Source organism: Macaca nemestrina, chromosome 1, assembly GCF_043159975.1.
Source record: "Macaca nemestrina isolate mMacNem1 chromosome 1, mMacNem.hap1, whole genome shotgun sequence".
NCBI lineage: Eukaryota > Metazoa > Chordata > Mammalia > Primates > Cercopithecidae > Macaca > Macaca nemestrina.
The window spans coordinates 1571533-1589519 of NC_092125.1; the positions used below are offsets into that span (position 1 = coordinate 1571533).

The 17987-nt window shown below is 38.9% G+C and overlaps 1 protein-coding gene across 7 annotated transcripts in view; it reads right to left on the reverse strand.

Annotated features, from left to right (window-relative positions):
* Window positions 1–17987, reverse strand: part of LOC105474731 (germinal center associated signaling and motility like) — a 218147-nt gene that overhangs the window by 166448 nt on the left and 33712 nt on the right. For all 7 annotated transcript variants that reach the window (XR_011609942.1, XR_011609954.1, XR_011609953.1 and 4 more), the window contains 3 exons: window positions 14566–14741; window positions 7292–7351; window positions 96–145 (listed from right to left, as the gene is read on the reverse strand). Coding sequence is in view for 3 of the 7 variants with exons in the window: in XM_011729558.3 (XP_011727860.2) it covers window positions 96–145; window positions 7292–7351; window positions 14566–14594 (139 nt within the window). In the remaining 4 variants the exon portion in view is untranslated. The remainder of the gene's footprint in view (window positions 1–95; window positions 146–7291; window positions 7352–14565; window positions 14742–17987) is intronic.

A 17987-nucleotide genomic window follows, 5' to 3' on the forward strand; every position in this document is an offset into this window, starting at 1 on the left:
AATCTGTTATTACAATAGGCTCAAGAGTGTCTGCTAATTGGATGCTTAAATTTGCACTTCCCTACTATGAAAAATATTATACAACCATGACTTACTTTTCTTATCTTGATCTTGAAGTTTTCTTTCAAATGTAGTCATTTCCTGCCTACAAGGAAAGAGATCATTAACATGAGATACTCCAGGTTCTCCCAAGCTGAAATGCCTTTCAAAGCATTTGGTTGCCCTTAACCTAAGGCCATTGTTAGATTTTCCATGCAAATATTAAATACAATTAAAAGGCTGCTTACTCCAGCCTTTTTTGAAAAACCACAAAAATCTAGATAAACAATGAAAAGTGGAAAACAAAGCTCCAAACAAAGCTAAGTGAATTATTAGCTTATCAGATATACTATCGCATGCATGGAAAACATACGTATAATATAATGAAATTTAGGACAATTCAAGAGAGAAAATTGAAAGTTTTGAAATTTACTTTTCTGCTATTCTTGATGAGGGTGTATAAATCCTTAAAGGTAAATGAGAGGGTCTTACAAATTCTAACTAAAACTTTACGGTAATAGACATTAATAAGTGTGGTGGCCAGGTGCAATGGCTCATGCCTATGATCCCAGCACTTCGGGAGGCCGAGGCAGGCAGATTATGAGGTCAGGAAATCGAGACCATCCTGGCCAACACGGTGAGACCCCGTCTCTACTAAAATACGAAAAAAAAAAAAAAATTAGCCGGGCACAGTGGCATGTGCCTGTAGTCCCAACTACTCGGGAGGCTGAGGCAGGGGAATTGCTTGAACCAGGGAGATGGAGGTTGCAGTGAGCCAAGATCGTGCCACTGCACTCCAGCCTGGTGACAGAGCAAGACTCCATCTCCAAATAAAATAAAATAAAATAAAAATAATAAGTGCGGGCCAGTGATGAAAGAAATAGAGATTATTTTTAAAGGGACACAATTTACACAATAAAGAGGATTCAAAGGCGGTAGTGAGGAGATGGGGTTGCCAGCATATCACCTTTTATTTGTCTGTCGATCAGACTCCTAAATTTAAGGGGAAATATGAAAAAAGGATATAACTCGTAATGAGCTGCCCGCCTCAAGGACAGCCAGTTACACAGTATAGAGATGTGCCTGGGCTGAGGGAAGAATATTTTGTGAGGAAGTATTCTAAAACGACATGCCACAATCACCGCCTGGATTTTGCAACAGAGCAGAGACCCCTCTTGGAAGTCTGTTGGGCACCCACAAGCAAGGAAATAAAGAAAACTCGTGAGTTTCTTCAAGGGAAATTCCAGCGCCTGGCCAGCCCTGAGAAGTAAATGAGCAGCCTGATCAGCAGGAGGAAACCTGGACCTCCACCACATGCATCCTCTGGCACACAGACCTCAGGCGCGGGGGCGCTGAGGACTGAACTCTCACTGCCAGGCTTTGTCTACATTTCTTCCTGAGGAGCCGGAGAAAGTCATGACCAGGAGCCAGACCTTAGCATTCCTTTCTCTTGACTCCACATTTTTAGACAAAGTTTGCTTCCTTAAACAATAGCAAATCAAAGAATCTTTCATTCCACCTATGACCCATAAGGCACCCTTCCCCCTCAGCTTCAAGGTATCTCAACTTTTTAGGCCAAACCAACTATAATCTCCATGTATTGATTTACAATTTTGCCTGTAAATTCCACTTTCTGGAAATTTACCCCCGCCTTTTAAAACCCTTGATTGTCAGCCATTGAAGAGGACAGGTCTTAAGCCTGAGGGACCGATTCTCCTTGCTTGGTGACCTGCAAATAGATGTATCCTTGGTCCTGCTGCAACCCTCAGTGTGGATGCTTTTGGCTTTTCAGCACCGGGTGAGCTGCCCTCAGTTTGGTTCAGTCACAGCCATAGCTTGTTTCTCTTCTGCACCCTCCTTAAACACACACGCATACACACAATTTTATCTCACAAATTATCTACTTTCATTCAGAATACTAAGCACAAAGTTACAAAGATGAACTGCATAACAAAAGCAAAACAAAAAAAGCAGAAACAATATTTAGAAGCAGAAAAATAATATCTGTTTATTACTGTTAATAGTTATTAACAATAATAAATGGAGAAGGAACAATTATTGGAATAATTACTAATAATTATTGTGAATAATAATTAACAATAATAAATGGAGAACGAAAATGGACTGGCCTAAACCAGGAAAACAATTGTAGAGAATAACATTTTTATGTTAAATTAAAACAACATTAATGGGAGAGGAGAGAATCAAGAGAAGTTAGCTAATGGGTACAAAAATATAGTTAGCTAGAACAAATAAGTCCTAGTATCTGATAGCATGGTGAGGAAAATTATAGTTAACAATAATTTATTGTACATTTCAAAATAGCTAGAAGAATTGTAATGTTCCCAAGACAAAGAAAAGATTGGTGTTTGAGTAGATGGATATCACAAGTACTCTGATTTAATCATTACACATTGTATACATTTATCAAAATATCACATGTACCACCCAAATATGTACAAGTATGCTAGCTATATCACTTTTAAAAATAGGCCAGGTATGGTGGCTCATGCCTGTATTCCCAGCACTTTGGGAGGCCAAGGCAGGTGGATCACTTGAGCCCAGAAGTTTGAGACCAGACTGGGCAACATGGCAAAACCCTGTCTGTACAAAAAAGGTGTATACTATCCAGGCATGATGGTGTGCACCTGTAGTCTCAGGTACTTGGGAGGCTGAGGCGGGAGAAGTGCTGGAACCCAGGAGGCAGAGGTTGCAGTGAGCCGAGATTGCGCCATTGCACTCCAGCCCCGGGGAAAACAGCGAGACTCGGTCTCAAAAAAAAAAAAAGATCTAAACAAATGAAACAAAAGTATAACAAGAGAAAAGTCATAAAATAAATACTTAAATCTGAAAACTGACTTCACAGGGGGAAAAACAAATGGCACGGAACACTGAGATATGGTGACTATAGCCAGTGACAACATGTGCTTGAAATTCGCTAAGAGAGTGGATCTCAAGCATTCTCATCACACACAAAAACAATGGTAACTGTGTGAGATAATAAATATATTAAGTAGTTAATGTACTTTATAGTAGTAATCACTTCACCATATATACACATCAAAACATCATATTGTATACCTTCAATATGTACAATTTTTGTTTTTCAATCAGCTCAAGAAAGATGAGAAAAAAATTTAAAATAAAGACATATGTATAAACGAAAATAATACATTATTAGGGGGTGGGAGTAGGGAACAAATAATGAGTTTTTGAATTTTCATGGGGAAAACGTATGTAAAACCAAGTCATCAGGAAAGCCGCTTAAGGTGGCCCAGCTCCACAGCCACAGAGTGGAATTACACTCACTAAGTTGTGAGGAGAAAGATACGATCCAAGAACTGTATTACTCTCCAAGGAAAGAAAACGTATTGTCAAATGTCTTAGTACTGAGATAATCTAAAACCTATGAGGTCTTTAGGAAAGAAATAAAGCAAACATTACTGGACAACCACATTTGAACTTTGTAAAATGCGAAGTTATGTAACAAAGCAGTTGGTGAATGAAGAATTCGGCCACTCGGTTATCTGTCATTCTGAGGCTCTAGCCACAAAATCCAAACCTGTCTAAGTCCAGGCTGTGGATTATCAGCACCTACTGGTTGTCCACTCTGTCTTAAATACAGTGGAACAATTCTGCATGCTGTGGCCACTGGGAACTTCCAGACAGTGGCAGGAATTCCTGGATTTCTAGGAATCCTCTTAGATTTTCTTGACATCTCTCATGAACTAAATTGTGTCCCCTTAAAATCCACATGTTGAAGTCCTAATCCCCAGAACCTCAAAATGTGATTGTATTTGGAGATAGGATCTTAACAGAGGTAATTACATTAAAACGAGGTCATAAGATTGGGCCCTGTTTCAGTATGACTGGTGTCTTTGTCAGAACAGAAAATTTAAACACAGTCTATAACACAGAGGGAAGACCATTCGAAGACTCGGGGAAAAGACAGTCATTGACAAGCCAAAGACAGACTTCACAAAACAGCCCACCTCTGCCAACACGTTGATCTCAGACTTCCAGTCTCTGTAATTGTGAGAAAGAAAATTTTGGTTCTTTAAGCCACCCAGTCTATGGTACTTTGCTTGAGAGCCTTAGTAAATGAATACAGACTGATATGTGGGAACTGGACTAGGCCATACAAATGAAACAGGACGTCCCTCTATCCTCCCTATCCGAGATGAAGCTGCCTGCAATGTCCCCTGGTGTCTCTGATCTCTTGTCACAGGGATCTTCTCACACTCCGGAAGATGAAGACTTTAGCAAGACTGTCATTTCAGAAAACGAGCTGGACAGGAGATGGCATGATAGAGATTAAAACCAACAAACACCTAATACCGTCATGAATTGCTACACACGAAACTATTTAGAATCCATACGAAAGAAAGAAAAAGAAAACATGAAAGGTAACTTAAATAAACCAGTAGATTAATTTCTCTCAGCTGATAACAAGTAGGAAAAATAATGACAGTGAATATCTGAAATACACAATAATGTTTCTCTAGCAGACAAATTTCAAAATTATGATCTTTGAACAACAGATTACATAATAGATTTTCAAAGTTTAGGCACATCATGATGTGCACAGATACCAGCTAGTATGTATTGAGTGTTGGTGTCAGACAGCCATCATGCTGATGAAATAGGCCGTGATTTCTTTTTCCATAAACACAAGCTAAAATTGTAGTATTTTAAGGCTATTTTGCATATGAAGAACCCAAAATTTACAGAATGTAAGTAATTTGTCTCAAAGTTAACATATAGGACAAAGAAAACCTTAATAAAATCCATAAAGCAGAAATAACACAGGCCACACAGATACTGGTAACAATGAAATAAAATTTAAATTATATTTAAGACTATAAAACAATATTTGAAATTGAAAAACTACTCAGGTCCAAGAATAAATTAAAAGTTACAAAATATTAGATAATAATAGTATTTCCTTTAATTACACATAGGATACAGGTAAAATATTATTTAGAGGGAAAGTTTATATTCATATATGCTTCCATCCCTAAACAAGAAAAATTGAGAACAAAATTTTTAAGTTTTGAATTCAAAACAATTAGAATAGCAATAATTTAAAAAACTAAGGAAAGCAAAAATAAGAATGCAATAAAGATAAAAGCAATGATACTATGACATCCTGGAAAAAAATGCAAAACAGAAACCAGATCAGTGGTTGCCAGGGGTTGAAGGGAAAGGGAGGGGTGGTAGGAATATTCTGTATCTTGATTGTGGTGATTACATGACTGTGTATGTTTTTCCTAAACTTATCAAACTGTATATATTAGGGTGAATTTTACTGTGCTATACCGCTATAAGCCTACATTTTAAAAGTTAAGTGACTTGAAAGAGCTCATACTGTCCTTTCTGTAAATATGTTTTAATGAATAATATTCTGGTAAGAATCTAATAATCAAAATTGACTCAGGAAGATATAGAAGATCCAACTTTATTCAATAGACATCATCCTGTGAAATTAGCCAAAAAGGAAACTGACTTCTCAGCCCGCATGAAACACATATTTGACTGCAATTGACTAGAATGGTAAAATGGTTCAGATCTTCCTCACCATGCTGACTAGTGAAAATTCCATGAGTCGTGCTCCTAAAATTTTCTTGCATGAGAAAACCCTAACGACATTTAATTTATCTACATTTAGTTCTTGTCTGCTTGTAATAAAGACTTGCTGGTATTTGAAAATGTTAACACTTCAGTTCCTTTAACAGAAAAATATTAGAGAATGACATCTAGTGCAGATCTCACCTTAGACATGATGAAACAAAAGCCTAGTTTAAATGACTAGTTTATGCCTAAATTAAACATCTAATGTAAATGCCTAAATTGAAAGTCTACTTTAAAAGACGCTATACAGAACTGATTCACAGCAGCTGATAAAAGAACCTTGGTTCAATAACATTACCAAATCATTGCTATCTGCTCTCCAGCTACAAACCATAAGGGGAGTGGGGGGAGTGGGGAGAGCATGAGACAGGGTCACAAGATAGGCATAGCCAACTCCACTGTCCCTGAGGGCTGACTCATGAAGCCAACTCTCCCCTTTGGCAGGAAAGTGTTATTCAAACATTTAGGAGGGGGCCGATGCCTGCAAACATCATTTCACATCACCAACAGATACCTGGCTCATCTCCTCAATCCTCTGCCCCTTCATACCATGGAAGAGAAGAAGAAGCCATCTCAGAGACAGAAACCAAGACATTGAGATGAAATGATTAAAAAAGAGCTTAGTGCAAAAATATGAAAAACCTATGGTTAACCAACAAGGCAGGGTGTTTCTGTTCATCTAAGCTGAGGCAAGATATCAACATCTAGATATCTACCATTTTTCCACTCCCTTTTTTATCTTTTTTCCATTGAGTGTCTTGTGAGGGTTGAGCAACAGATATACACTAGCAAGTGAAACAGATGTGACTTTAAAGTGCGTATGGTCTATGAAGGAAGTGGACTATAAACAGCTCAAACAACATATAGAGCTACAAGTTGAGATAAAGGCCACAACAAATATAGGCAGTTTCTACTGCCATAAAACCATGGGGTGCCGAAGCAAAGTTCCTCCATAATCTTTCAGAGAAGGGCATGAGGGCCAGCATCTCCAGAAGGAGATATTATCAATCAGTCCAAGTGCTAATATGGAAATTTGTTTTAATTGTGAGGTAAAAGACCAGCTTGTAGAAACGCCCTAAAGTGAGGCTGAGTTTGGTGGCTTAAAGAACATCAAATAAAAGGAGAAAGCATATAAGATAGTGAGTGAAGGTAGAGGGTGAGGAACCACATGGGAGAGATGCAGAATCCAATCCTGATAGAATTGTAGGCCCTGGTGAAGAGTTTGCATTTTATTCTGAATGCAGTGAAGAACCACCGAATGGTCTCAGGCAAGGAAAAGGCATAATGAGACATGTTTTCCAAAGATTATTCTGGCTACTTGTGAGGAAAAGGTGGGAAATACGGCCACTGCATATAACCAACCAAAACCAGACATCCTTTATTCTATCTTTATGTTTCTACACTCACATTATATAATCAATAGAAACAAAACACATGGCTAACACCCTGTCTTTCTTATTTAGACAGAGTCAGTGTCTAACCTGCTGCCAGGTCATACGGGTAATCACCAAAGAACTCTGTTACAGTGGCCCTGAGAGGTGTTAGTTCAAGTGGGGCACAGACTCTGGAAGTAATCTCAGAGAAAACAAAAAAAAAAGACTCTGATATGCTCTGTTCTTACCGTTTTCTTTCCTCATCTGGGTTTCCTTTCCTGGGCTTCTTTTGATTCTCTCCCAGGCAACTATATGGAAACACATAAGAAAAAAGAAAGATTGTTACTGCCCTCCACATTTTTCACCTTCTTCTCTGTCTGTACCATTAAAACCAAACCTGCCTTTTCTTTTTGACAAACTTCCCTTTCCTTCAAAATCAATAAGCAGTCCCAGATAGAATGCATTTCAGAACTTAACCACAGAAACCAGGCCTCTGATGGGACAAAATGCCCATAGTCTGACTTTTGATTCTCTCAGTCTTTGGATTTATTGTGACCCGACATGCAAACTTCCTGAATCTCCAGAAGAGGTGAGAGCTCCCAAGAAGCTAGAAAGACCTTAACAACAGGGAGGCGCCACTTCTGCAACAACCTGAGGCAAGCTGAGCTGCTTGTACACACCTTTGTAGACTATGAGGACTGGCAGTCTTGCCCGCTGAACCACAACAGGCTTCTTGGGGCCCTGCTGCATGTGGCCATTCATGTGCAGATAAGACATTGGGATCTTTACATACATTCAGGAAAGCTGATTTTTTCATATTACTCTTGGTGTTTTGCCATCAGTTATCATCATCTTTATGATAATCAGGCAAACACTAAATGATGAAGTTAGAGAAATCAGGTGATTTGCATGGTTAACACAATAGTTAGCTGCTTGTGTTTGTGACTTGGTTAATCAAACTTTCTACTCCACCAGTTGTCCAAACATAGCATTTCTTTCACGGTTTTCTTTTCCTCTGTTATCACCTCTGGAGCGCTGGTCTATCCTTCTGCTTCTAGGTAGCTTTGCATGTAAGAGCCTCACCTCTGCTTACCAGCAGGATTCAGGGAAGGGATTTCGAACCAACGCTGAGAAAGTGCCTTCCCTGAATAGAGCTCATATGTATACGTTCAAGAAACATTGCTAGATATCAACACACAAGGCCACTAAGCAAAGAATATATTTGTTAAACATAAAGGAATATCAATTTACAGAGGAGGGGGCTTTTTATAGAATCAGTTGCTGATGTAGAGATTTTGTATAATAGTCTCAATCACAGTCAAATCTGGATGTAATGTTTATTTAATAGTGCAGATTGTAAATCAGGTAAAAAGTAATTTAAGTGTCTCCTTTCTATCCCTTTTCCTGGAGTTCAGTTTTCTCATGATTCCATCTTCCTAAACTGGTCAATAAAGAAAGAATTTGGTAAAATAGTTGTCCTTGGGGTTATTAGTGATTCATTGACTGATAGATACATCTAAAGGATGTTTGTATTTTAAAGTTGAAAACAAGACAGGAAAGTACTTAGCATCAGTACGGACCTAATTGGAATTCCACATCATTAATATTATTGAACATAACTGGATACTAAATTCTACTGTGAATAAAGTAAAAAGTGTTTTTCTTAATCCAGAGGAATTCAGATAATATCAGGCCATAGGTGATGTACAAAAATTTGTTGACCGAATTAATAAATCAACTGATACTCCATTGTTTTTAAAAATAGGTATTTTACTAAGCTTCAAAAGTATCTTGGCCAAATAATTAAGATTATGAGTAATTTTTTTATACCTTCTGGGTTTTTTCTTCTTATTTTTAAACTTTCTAAATGTTGGATGTTGACTTATGACTTCATAACTCCACAAAGAAAGTCTTAATAAACATCCCCCAAAATCAGCAATTTGCACACGATTTCTCCAACTATCAAGCAGTAAAATTAAAACCCAAGAAGCTATAACCAAAAGTGTACATGTCTAGGTATAAGTAATATTCTAAATAATCCTTATGTTAAACAGGGAATCATAAAGGAACTTTCTAAAAACACAGAAGAAAATAATAATGTAAGCTACACAAGACTATTTGAAGGATAAAGTGAAGTGTGAAGAAAATAGCTTGCTAAAATACATTCATAAGAAAACATAAATGACTAATAATGACCAAGTAAGCATTTATCTTAAGAAATTGGGAGAAGAAAAAGGAAACAAGAAAGTTGTGGGTAAAAATAAATATGATAGGGAACTATATCTTAGAATAATATCAGTAAGATAGCAAAAGTCTGGAAAGACCAACTAAAGAAATAAGGAATGGAGACAAAAATATAATGAAAACAGAAAGTTCAGAATAAGTATTACAGACATATAACAAACATGATGAAGAATTATTTATAATAAACATGATGGCTTAAAATGAATAATATCTTGGAAAAAATGAAATAAAAAACTGACACATGAATACCATCAATAATAAAAAATTCCAGCTTACACAGCTGCATACACAATTTACCAAACTTCAAGTGACAAATATACTCTCTCATATATAAGATGTTTCAGAAAGTAGAAAAATGTAAAATGATGCCAACCCATTTAATGAGATTGGTAAACTTTCATTTCAAATTAAATAAATCAAATTTTAAAAAATCACAGGTCCAATTCAATCATGAAAATAGATGCAATAATCCTCAATAAAATATAAGTTAACTAAATCTCAAACTATGGTAAAATTGCACACATCACAATCAAATGGGTTTTATCACAGAAATTAAAAGATAGGTAATTAGCAAAAATATTTATTAACACAATTAACCACTGTAGAAGTCTAAGAAGACTCATGAGGTTATCTCAATAGTTTAAAAATGCATTTGATAATGTTTGGTCCTTATTAACAATAAAAACCCTCAGGAGAGCTGGGTGCAGTAGTGCATGCCTGTAATCCCAGCTCCTTGGGAGACTGAGGCAGGAAGATCACTTGAGGCCAGGAGTTCAAAGCTGAGGTGCACTCTGATTGCATCTGGGAATAGCCACTGCACTCCAGACTGGGCAACATAGTGAAACCTCATCTCTACATATTTTTTTAAAAAGTAGAATCTCCTTATTTTGATAGAGGCAATATGCCAAAAACATAAATGCCAAATATAAATGTCAAAAATACACAACAACCTTAATGAAAACAAATTTAGAAAAAAATTATTATGATCAGTTACAAGACAATGACGCCTAAGAATTCTGACATTGTTAAACATAATTATGCTATAAAACATGATAAAGATACCTATAAGATTTGTAAGAAACAAAAAAGAATAGAAAAATCTTTAACTTTATAGATGACATATTAACTATGTAAACCCAGTAGGATTAAAAAGCCATGAAAAAAAAATGAGAAATTCAACAAGGCTAGTGGATACAAAGTCATCTTGCAAAATTCAGTAACATTCCAACAATAACAGGCTAGGAAAAAATGTCATTCATAGATTTATTACTATTGCATATGGTATCTAGAAATCTATCTAACAAGGAATAAAAGAAAAACAAAAAGTTAAAGTTCTATTAGAATACATTAAAGAAGATTTGAATAAATGTGGTTATAAATAATTGTTTTGACTGGTGTATTAATAGTATATCTTCATAGGCCAGGCGTGGTGGCTTACGCCTGTAATCCCAGCACTTTGGGAGGCCGAGGCAGGTGGATCATGAGGTCAGGAGTTCAAGACCAGCCTAGCCAATATGGTGAAACCCCGTCTCTACTAAAAATACAAAACTTAGACGGGCATGGTGGTGCGTGCCTGTAGTCCCAACTATTCCATAGCCTGAGGCAGAAGAATCTTGAACCGGGGAGGCAGAGGTTGCAGTGAGCTGAGATCGCGCCACTGCCCTCCGGCCTGGGTGACAAAGCGAGACTCCGTCTCAAAAAACAAACAAACAAACAAACAAAAAATATATATATATATATAGTTTATCAGCATAAACATAGAAGAATTTGCAAATAGATCTCTATATTCACAATGTTATTCCAATCAAAATTCAAATTGGCACTTTTTATACAATACACAAATTCAGAATTTGTGTATAAATTTATATGGGAGGATAAAATCTTCAAAGAACTAAATGAATTTTGAAATAAAGACTAAAGAGGGTATGTGATGGACACTGCCCATGGGCGATGTCAACATTTATTTCACCCTCTTGCTAGTCAGAGGCTAGAAAGCAGCAGCTACCTTCCCCAGACTTATCTGCAGCCAATTATCAGGCTGCAAATTAGGTATTGCCCAAGGTAACAGGCCTCTGACAAGCAGGGTCAGGGCAACAGGAGCCTCTCTGCATCCGTGTTCTAAAGGCCATTCTCCAGCCTTCTCTAACACCACATCTGTGATCCAAATGACTGACACACACCAAGGTGACTCCTTGGGAATGCATTTACCTTCACTGAATTTCCTGTTCGTGTTGGTTGTTCCTAATGAATTTCAGCTCTTTACCATCTCTTTGTTGGGGCTCAGAAAATTATACTCCAAAATAAAAGCCTCAGAAGCAGCTCTCTTTCTCCTGCCCTCCTCTCTGTGGCAATTCTTTCCTACCCAGGGCTAGCCATAGAAATTAGAATCCCTCTTCCCCAAGGTGATTGATAGAAACCAGAACCTCTTTTCCCCAAAGCCAGCCATAAAATTAGTCAGATGACTCTAACTTTCCCTCTATCTTTCTGGTAAGAACCGGCCATAAAGACATTATCTGACCTACTTTGTTTGACCGAAGGTCATAAGCTGCCATTCCAGAGGCTGTTCTGCCCCATACGCATAAGTAAGGAACCCGCACAGAGAGGTCAAGAAGAATCTAAACAGACAGAACAAGACTTGCTGGGATTTTCCACTCTGTCTATTAGCATTAGGTCATATCCTTTTTGTCCAATCATATTTCTACATGGCTAGCCAAAATTTGTTGGCTAAAAATTTGTTCCTAAGCATAGAAATGGACAGTTTCCTTTGCATCTTTGCGTCTTCATTCTGAGGTTCCTGTGTCACATAAAATGATGATCAATAAATTTGTATGACTTTTGTCCTATTAATCTGCCTTTTCTCAACTGATTTCAGAGAACCTTCAGGGAACAAAAGGGAAGTTTTCCTTTTGCCCCTGCATCTTCTTTGGTATATTTTAAGAGCTTGTTGTCTATTTCTCTCTGTGTCATTCCTCCATACTCACTGAGCATAGACATTTCTTCCTGAAATACATGCCACACTGCATTTTTTCCAGCTTATAAATGTTCACTGCTTTACCACTTGGTACGTGCCTTTGAAGGCACTTCATTATCAGACCCCCAACTTCATTCTCAACTTCTTCTGCTACTGGAGTCATCTCTGAACAATATGCTCCAATTATTGACAGTAATACCGTGTACTTGAAACTCATACATTTTCACAGGTTGTCCCTTCAGCTTGGACCATCTTTTCCTGCTTTGTAAGTCTGCCTAACATTTACAGCACAATCCAAATGGCAATTCCTCAAACATGTCCTTCCTTCCTGCTATCCCAAATCAGAATTCCATTCCTTCCTTCCTTTTATTTCTACAGTGCACTGTTTGTGCTTCTACCTAGAACATATTAGCACCTGCCTTATCTTAAAAAGAAGACATTGTGGTGTAATGGAAATGACGGATGACTTGACATCATAAATTACATGTTACATTCATAATTTTATAGCAAAGGCAACCTTGGCAAGTTTTAATTCTCTCTCAGTTTTAATTATCTGAGCCACGTAATGCCTATTTTTTTAAAGCTGAGTCAGAGTGATTAAGTACGATGTTCTTTGAAGGGGCCTATCCATTTTTAAAATTTGCCTCCATATCCATTTTCCTTCCATGTTTAATTTTTTCTTGCCACCAAGACCATTGTCTTACCTAGGCTTTCCATAAATATTGGTTAACTTTAAAAGAAGGGAAGCATTTTTTCTTCAGGGTAAATAATTGAATTTACCTCTCAGCACAATTGTGTCATTTTTCCTCCATCTACTGCCCAGACTCATGCTCATCCTGAACTTTGATGGGCCCTCTCCATCCATGAACCATTAAGCTTTTTTTTTCTTTTTTTTTTGAGACAGAGTCTCGCTCTGTCGCCCAGGTTGGAGTGCAGTGGTGCCATCTCATCTCACTGCAAGCTCTGCCTTCCAGGTTCACATCATTCTCCTGCCTCAGCCACCCGAGTAGCTGGGACTACAGGCGCCGCCACCACGCCCAGCTAATTTTTCGTATTTTTAGCAGAGACGGGGTTTCACCGTGTTAGCCAGGATGGTCTCGATCTCCTGACTTCGTGATCCACCCGCCTCAGCCTCCCAAAGTGCTGGGATTACAGGCGTGAGCCACTGTGCCCGGCCACCCTTAAACTCTTTAAGAAATAGGGATTTACTGAAAGACTAAATGAAGAAGTCAAGGGACAGTTGAGCTATTTAACCTGGTGAAAGGAGACAGCATGAACCATCAGGTGTGGGGAAGACAATCTGCTACCTCATAAAGACAGCTTCTCTGACCTATTTTGTTTGACCGAAGGTCATAAGCCACCATTCCAGAGAGTGTTCTGCCCCATACCCATAAGTAAGGAAACTGCACAGAGAGGTCAAGAAGAATCTAAACAGACAGAACAAGACTTGCTGGGATTTTCCACTCAGTCTCTTAGCGTTAGGTCATATCCTTTTTGTCCAGTCATGTTTCTACGTGGTGCCCACTGGAGCACAGGAGTGATATGATGAGAGTTTTGCCTTGGGTCTATCAATGTAGTCACATCATATGCAAGATTGTCTAGAAGGGGACTGGGAGAGTGGACAGAGGAGTGGGATGCTGTAGAACCCATCATTGAAGATTAAGCAAGATGTAAGAACAATAATGCCTGTCATCTGTATACATTCTATAAATTATGAAGTATTAGAAGAGTGTAAGGCTAAACATTACCAAAAAAGGTGTGACTAAAGTCAGAAGCATTCAAATGCATATCCTGCATCCATAATTTGCAAGGACCTGACTGTTCATTCTCATACCAACCCACAAAGCTGATGGATGGAAAGTTAAGCTCTACACTCTCATGAAGAAAAAGAGGAGCAGAAAAATTCACGTGACAATTGTATACGGTTGCCAGATGAATTACAAGATGCACTGCTAAATTTGAATTTCAGATAAACAATGAATAACTTTTTAGTAAAGTACAACCCATGTTATAATGCCCAAAATATTATATGAGGCACATTCATACTAAAAAAAATGTTTTTCTGGAATTTGAATATGACTTAGCATCCAGTATTTTTGTTTTCTACATCTGGCAACCTATCATGGTCCCAGAGTAAGGCAAGAGAAGGAGTCAACGGGGCGTCACTGTGTGCTCCTAGAGGATGCTGTCTTCAGGCTCAACCTTCTAGAAGCACAATGTACCTCACCATTACAAATGCGTATGTTCAGCCTCCTTATCTCTGTTCTCTTTCTCCCAAGAAAGGCAGCACCAAGAGTTAAGACTCACCTGAGTTTTCGCAGGAGATAATTTCCCATCTTTTCACAGTGACTCGGTTTCTCAGCTCCTGAGTTTCACTCCACTTGGGGAAGTTCTGACCAAAGCACCAAGAGGAAAATGCATGAGGCAGGACGTTGCATCTGACCACGGGTTCGTGCTCCTGCCAACCACGAGCTGCCAGGGGCCTGTGCATGATAGAGAAGGCAGGAAGAGCTCGAAAGGGGAGGCGGAAAGGAAAGTGTGAGTGTGCGTGTGTGTGTGTGCCTGCATGTGCACACACACGCACACACTCACACACACACATGTGGACATACAGTGGGAAAAAATCAGGCTGAAACATGAGAGTGAATCTATCCAGGTTCACTTTGCTTTCAAGGAAATTCTGGTATCGCAAGACGAAACAAGGTAAAGACTTCCCTATTCCTCCGAAATTAGCATAATAATAAGATTACACAAGAATGGCAATAAGAGAGTTGCATTTTTGCTGGAATAGAAATGATTAATCTGGATTCATGATTTCTTAGGCAAACTGTTCATTATGGAGATCTGAAATCTCAAGATTCCAAATATGTTTTCCTCTTCCAAACATACAAACAGAAAGCCTCTTCTTGGGGAAAACAAAAAAAAACAACATTAGAAATAAAATTTCTCTTTGTGGCTCTGGCAATGATAATCAGATCAAATGTCAATAGCCTTTCCTCAGAGGTCTGATACTTCCAAAGACAAGATGGGAAAGAAAAAGGGGAAAAAAAGGATGAGAATAGAAGGTTATCAAAATTATTTGGGGTAGGTTAAGAAGCCGTTGTTCTGGTTGTCAACTCAAAGACTAACATGACAATGGGGAAAATGCAGGGCCTGGAAGACCTGTTGCCAGCATCTGGTCCCCCACTTCCTCCCCTACGCTGCCCACCAGAGCCACAAAGCACAAGCTGGTTCTAGTGATAATTTCAAGGCCACAATATCAGCAGCAGGAGATTAGCTAACAGCTGACTCTGAGCCGTGGCTGTCAGGAGACCGAAATAGCTTATTCATGATGTCTCCCGCCGAAGGATTTACACCACAGGTGGCTGATTTTCTTCAGCTTCCAACCAACACAAAATCTATTTGCTGAAATCAGAAACTATATGCTCACCTATTCCAACTCTTTTTTTATCCCAATGAGGAAATCAGTACTGAGGAAGTTTAATTGACTGTTAACCAGCAGCAGAACTCAGGAGTCTGGAGTGCTTTATAATTATTTATAAGTTTTGTATTATTTATTTATCAATCATAAACATAAGAAAAATATATTACAAGCAGGAACGTCACACACCCCATTTCAGATTTATGATTTATCTAATTCGTATTTGAGAACCTATGTACCAAAGTGCTGCTTCCAAAACTTTCTCATGTAAGCAAATCACCTGAGGATCCTGTTAAAATGCAGATTCTGACTCTTTCAAACTGGGATCAATATTCTGCCTTTCTAACAAGTTCCCAGGTGATGCCACCCCAGCCAATCCATGGACCAGTAAAGGCACTAAGAAGCATGTTCCACCATTGCTGGTCCTTGACCAGAAACATGGGCATCACTGAGAACTTATTAGAAATGCAAATTCTCAAGATCCAAATCTGCTGAATCAGAAACTCTCGGGGGTGGAGTCCTCCTGTTTCCTACTAAAATTTGAGAGCTACTGAAATAAACCTTTGTTTCTCTTATCTGATTACTCACAAATAAGCGCATTAATCCTCAAATGCTCAAGTAGGTCCATGTTAGTTTTTAGGCACTGAATGACAGAAATATGGTAACACAAAATGTTTCCATTTTTACAGCACTAACTCCCATTCTGTACCATCCTAGGATAAATTGGTCTGGTAAACAAATCTCCTGGAACTCACGTTCTCCATCTGTAGAATGGATAGGAGCTACATGAAAGGGAGTCTTAGTAAGCCGTAGGTATTCTGCTTATTCTTATGGCCATGGCTGCTGTTTGAGAACAAAGACATGCACAATATTCAACTTGACTTAGATTCTCAGTGCCATGTAGAAAATTAAGTACAAATAAGAAAAAATAAAATATTTAAATAACCCAGAATCCTACTACCCTCAACTACTTTCTTGTGCTTTTTTGTTTTTGTTTTTGAGACAGGGTCTTGTTCTGTTGCCCAGGCTGGAGTACAGTGGCATGATCAGGGCTCAGCTGCAGCCTGTACCTCGCAGACTCAAGTGATCCTCCCTCCTCATCCACCAAGTAGCTGGGAGTACAGGCATGTGCATCACACTAGGCTAATCTTTTTATTTATTTATTTATTTTATTTTAGTAGAGGCAAGGCCTTGTTATGTTGTCCAGGCTGGTCTCAAACCCCTGAGCTAAAGCGATCCTCCTGCCTTGGTCTCCCAAAGTGCTGGGATTACAGGCTTGAGCCACCACATCCAGCCCCCTTGTGAATTCTGATGCACACATTTATCATCTTTGCTTTGTGAAAACAAACATGCACCCGCTGATTTAAAAATTTCCAAAAATAGGATCATCCTTTGCACGTGTTTTCATGCCATTAAATACAGTTTTAAAGACCATTTTTGGCCGGGCGCGGTGTCTCACGCCTGTAATCCCAGCACTTTGGGAGGCCGAGGCAGGCAGATCACGAGGTCAGGAGATCGAGACCATCCTTGCTAACATGGTGAAACCCCGTCTCTACTAAAAACACAAAAAATTAGCCAGGCGTGGTGGCAGGTGCCTGTAGTCCCAGCTACTCGGGAGGCTGAGGCAGGAGAATCGTTGAACCCGAGAGGCGGAGCTTGCAGTGAGCGGAGATCACGCTACGTACTCCAGCCTGGGCGACAGAGCAAGACTCAGTCTCAAAAAAAAAAAAAAAAAAAATACTAATCCATAGCATCATGTTCCGGAAAATGGATTCAGGACAGTAAAGGATCTGGTTTGGGTGATTCGTATTGAGCTTGTGGTGACGGTCATAAGACTGTGATTTCTCAGGATGAATGTGATTGAAAAGGTTCTCAGTGGGAAAGATGCAACATTTACTACAGGATACAAAATCCCTATATATCTTCCTGGACTACAGATCAGCATTTTTACTTTAAGTCTCAGTTAAGTCAGTGAGAACCTCATCTTTTTGGTAAAGCAATTTCGGAATTTGTTGCATTATAAGAATGTTTTTGGCTGGGTGTGGTGGCTCAAGCCTGTAATCCCAGCACTTTGGGAGGCTGAGGTGGTGGATGACGAGGTCAGGAGTTCAAGACTAGCCTGACAAACATGGTGAAACCCCACCTCAACTGCAAATACAAAAAATTACCCAGGCATGGTGGCGCATGTCTGTAATCCCGGGAGGCAGAGGTTGCAGTGAGCTGAGATCAGACCACCGCACTCCAGCCCCAGGCAACAGTGTGAGACACTGTATTAAAAAAAAAAGAGAGAGAGAGAGAAAGAGAGAGA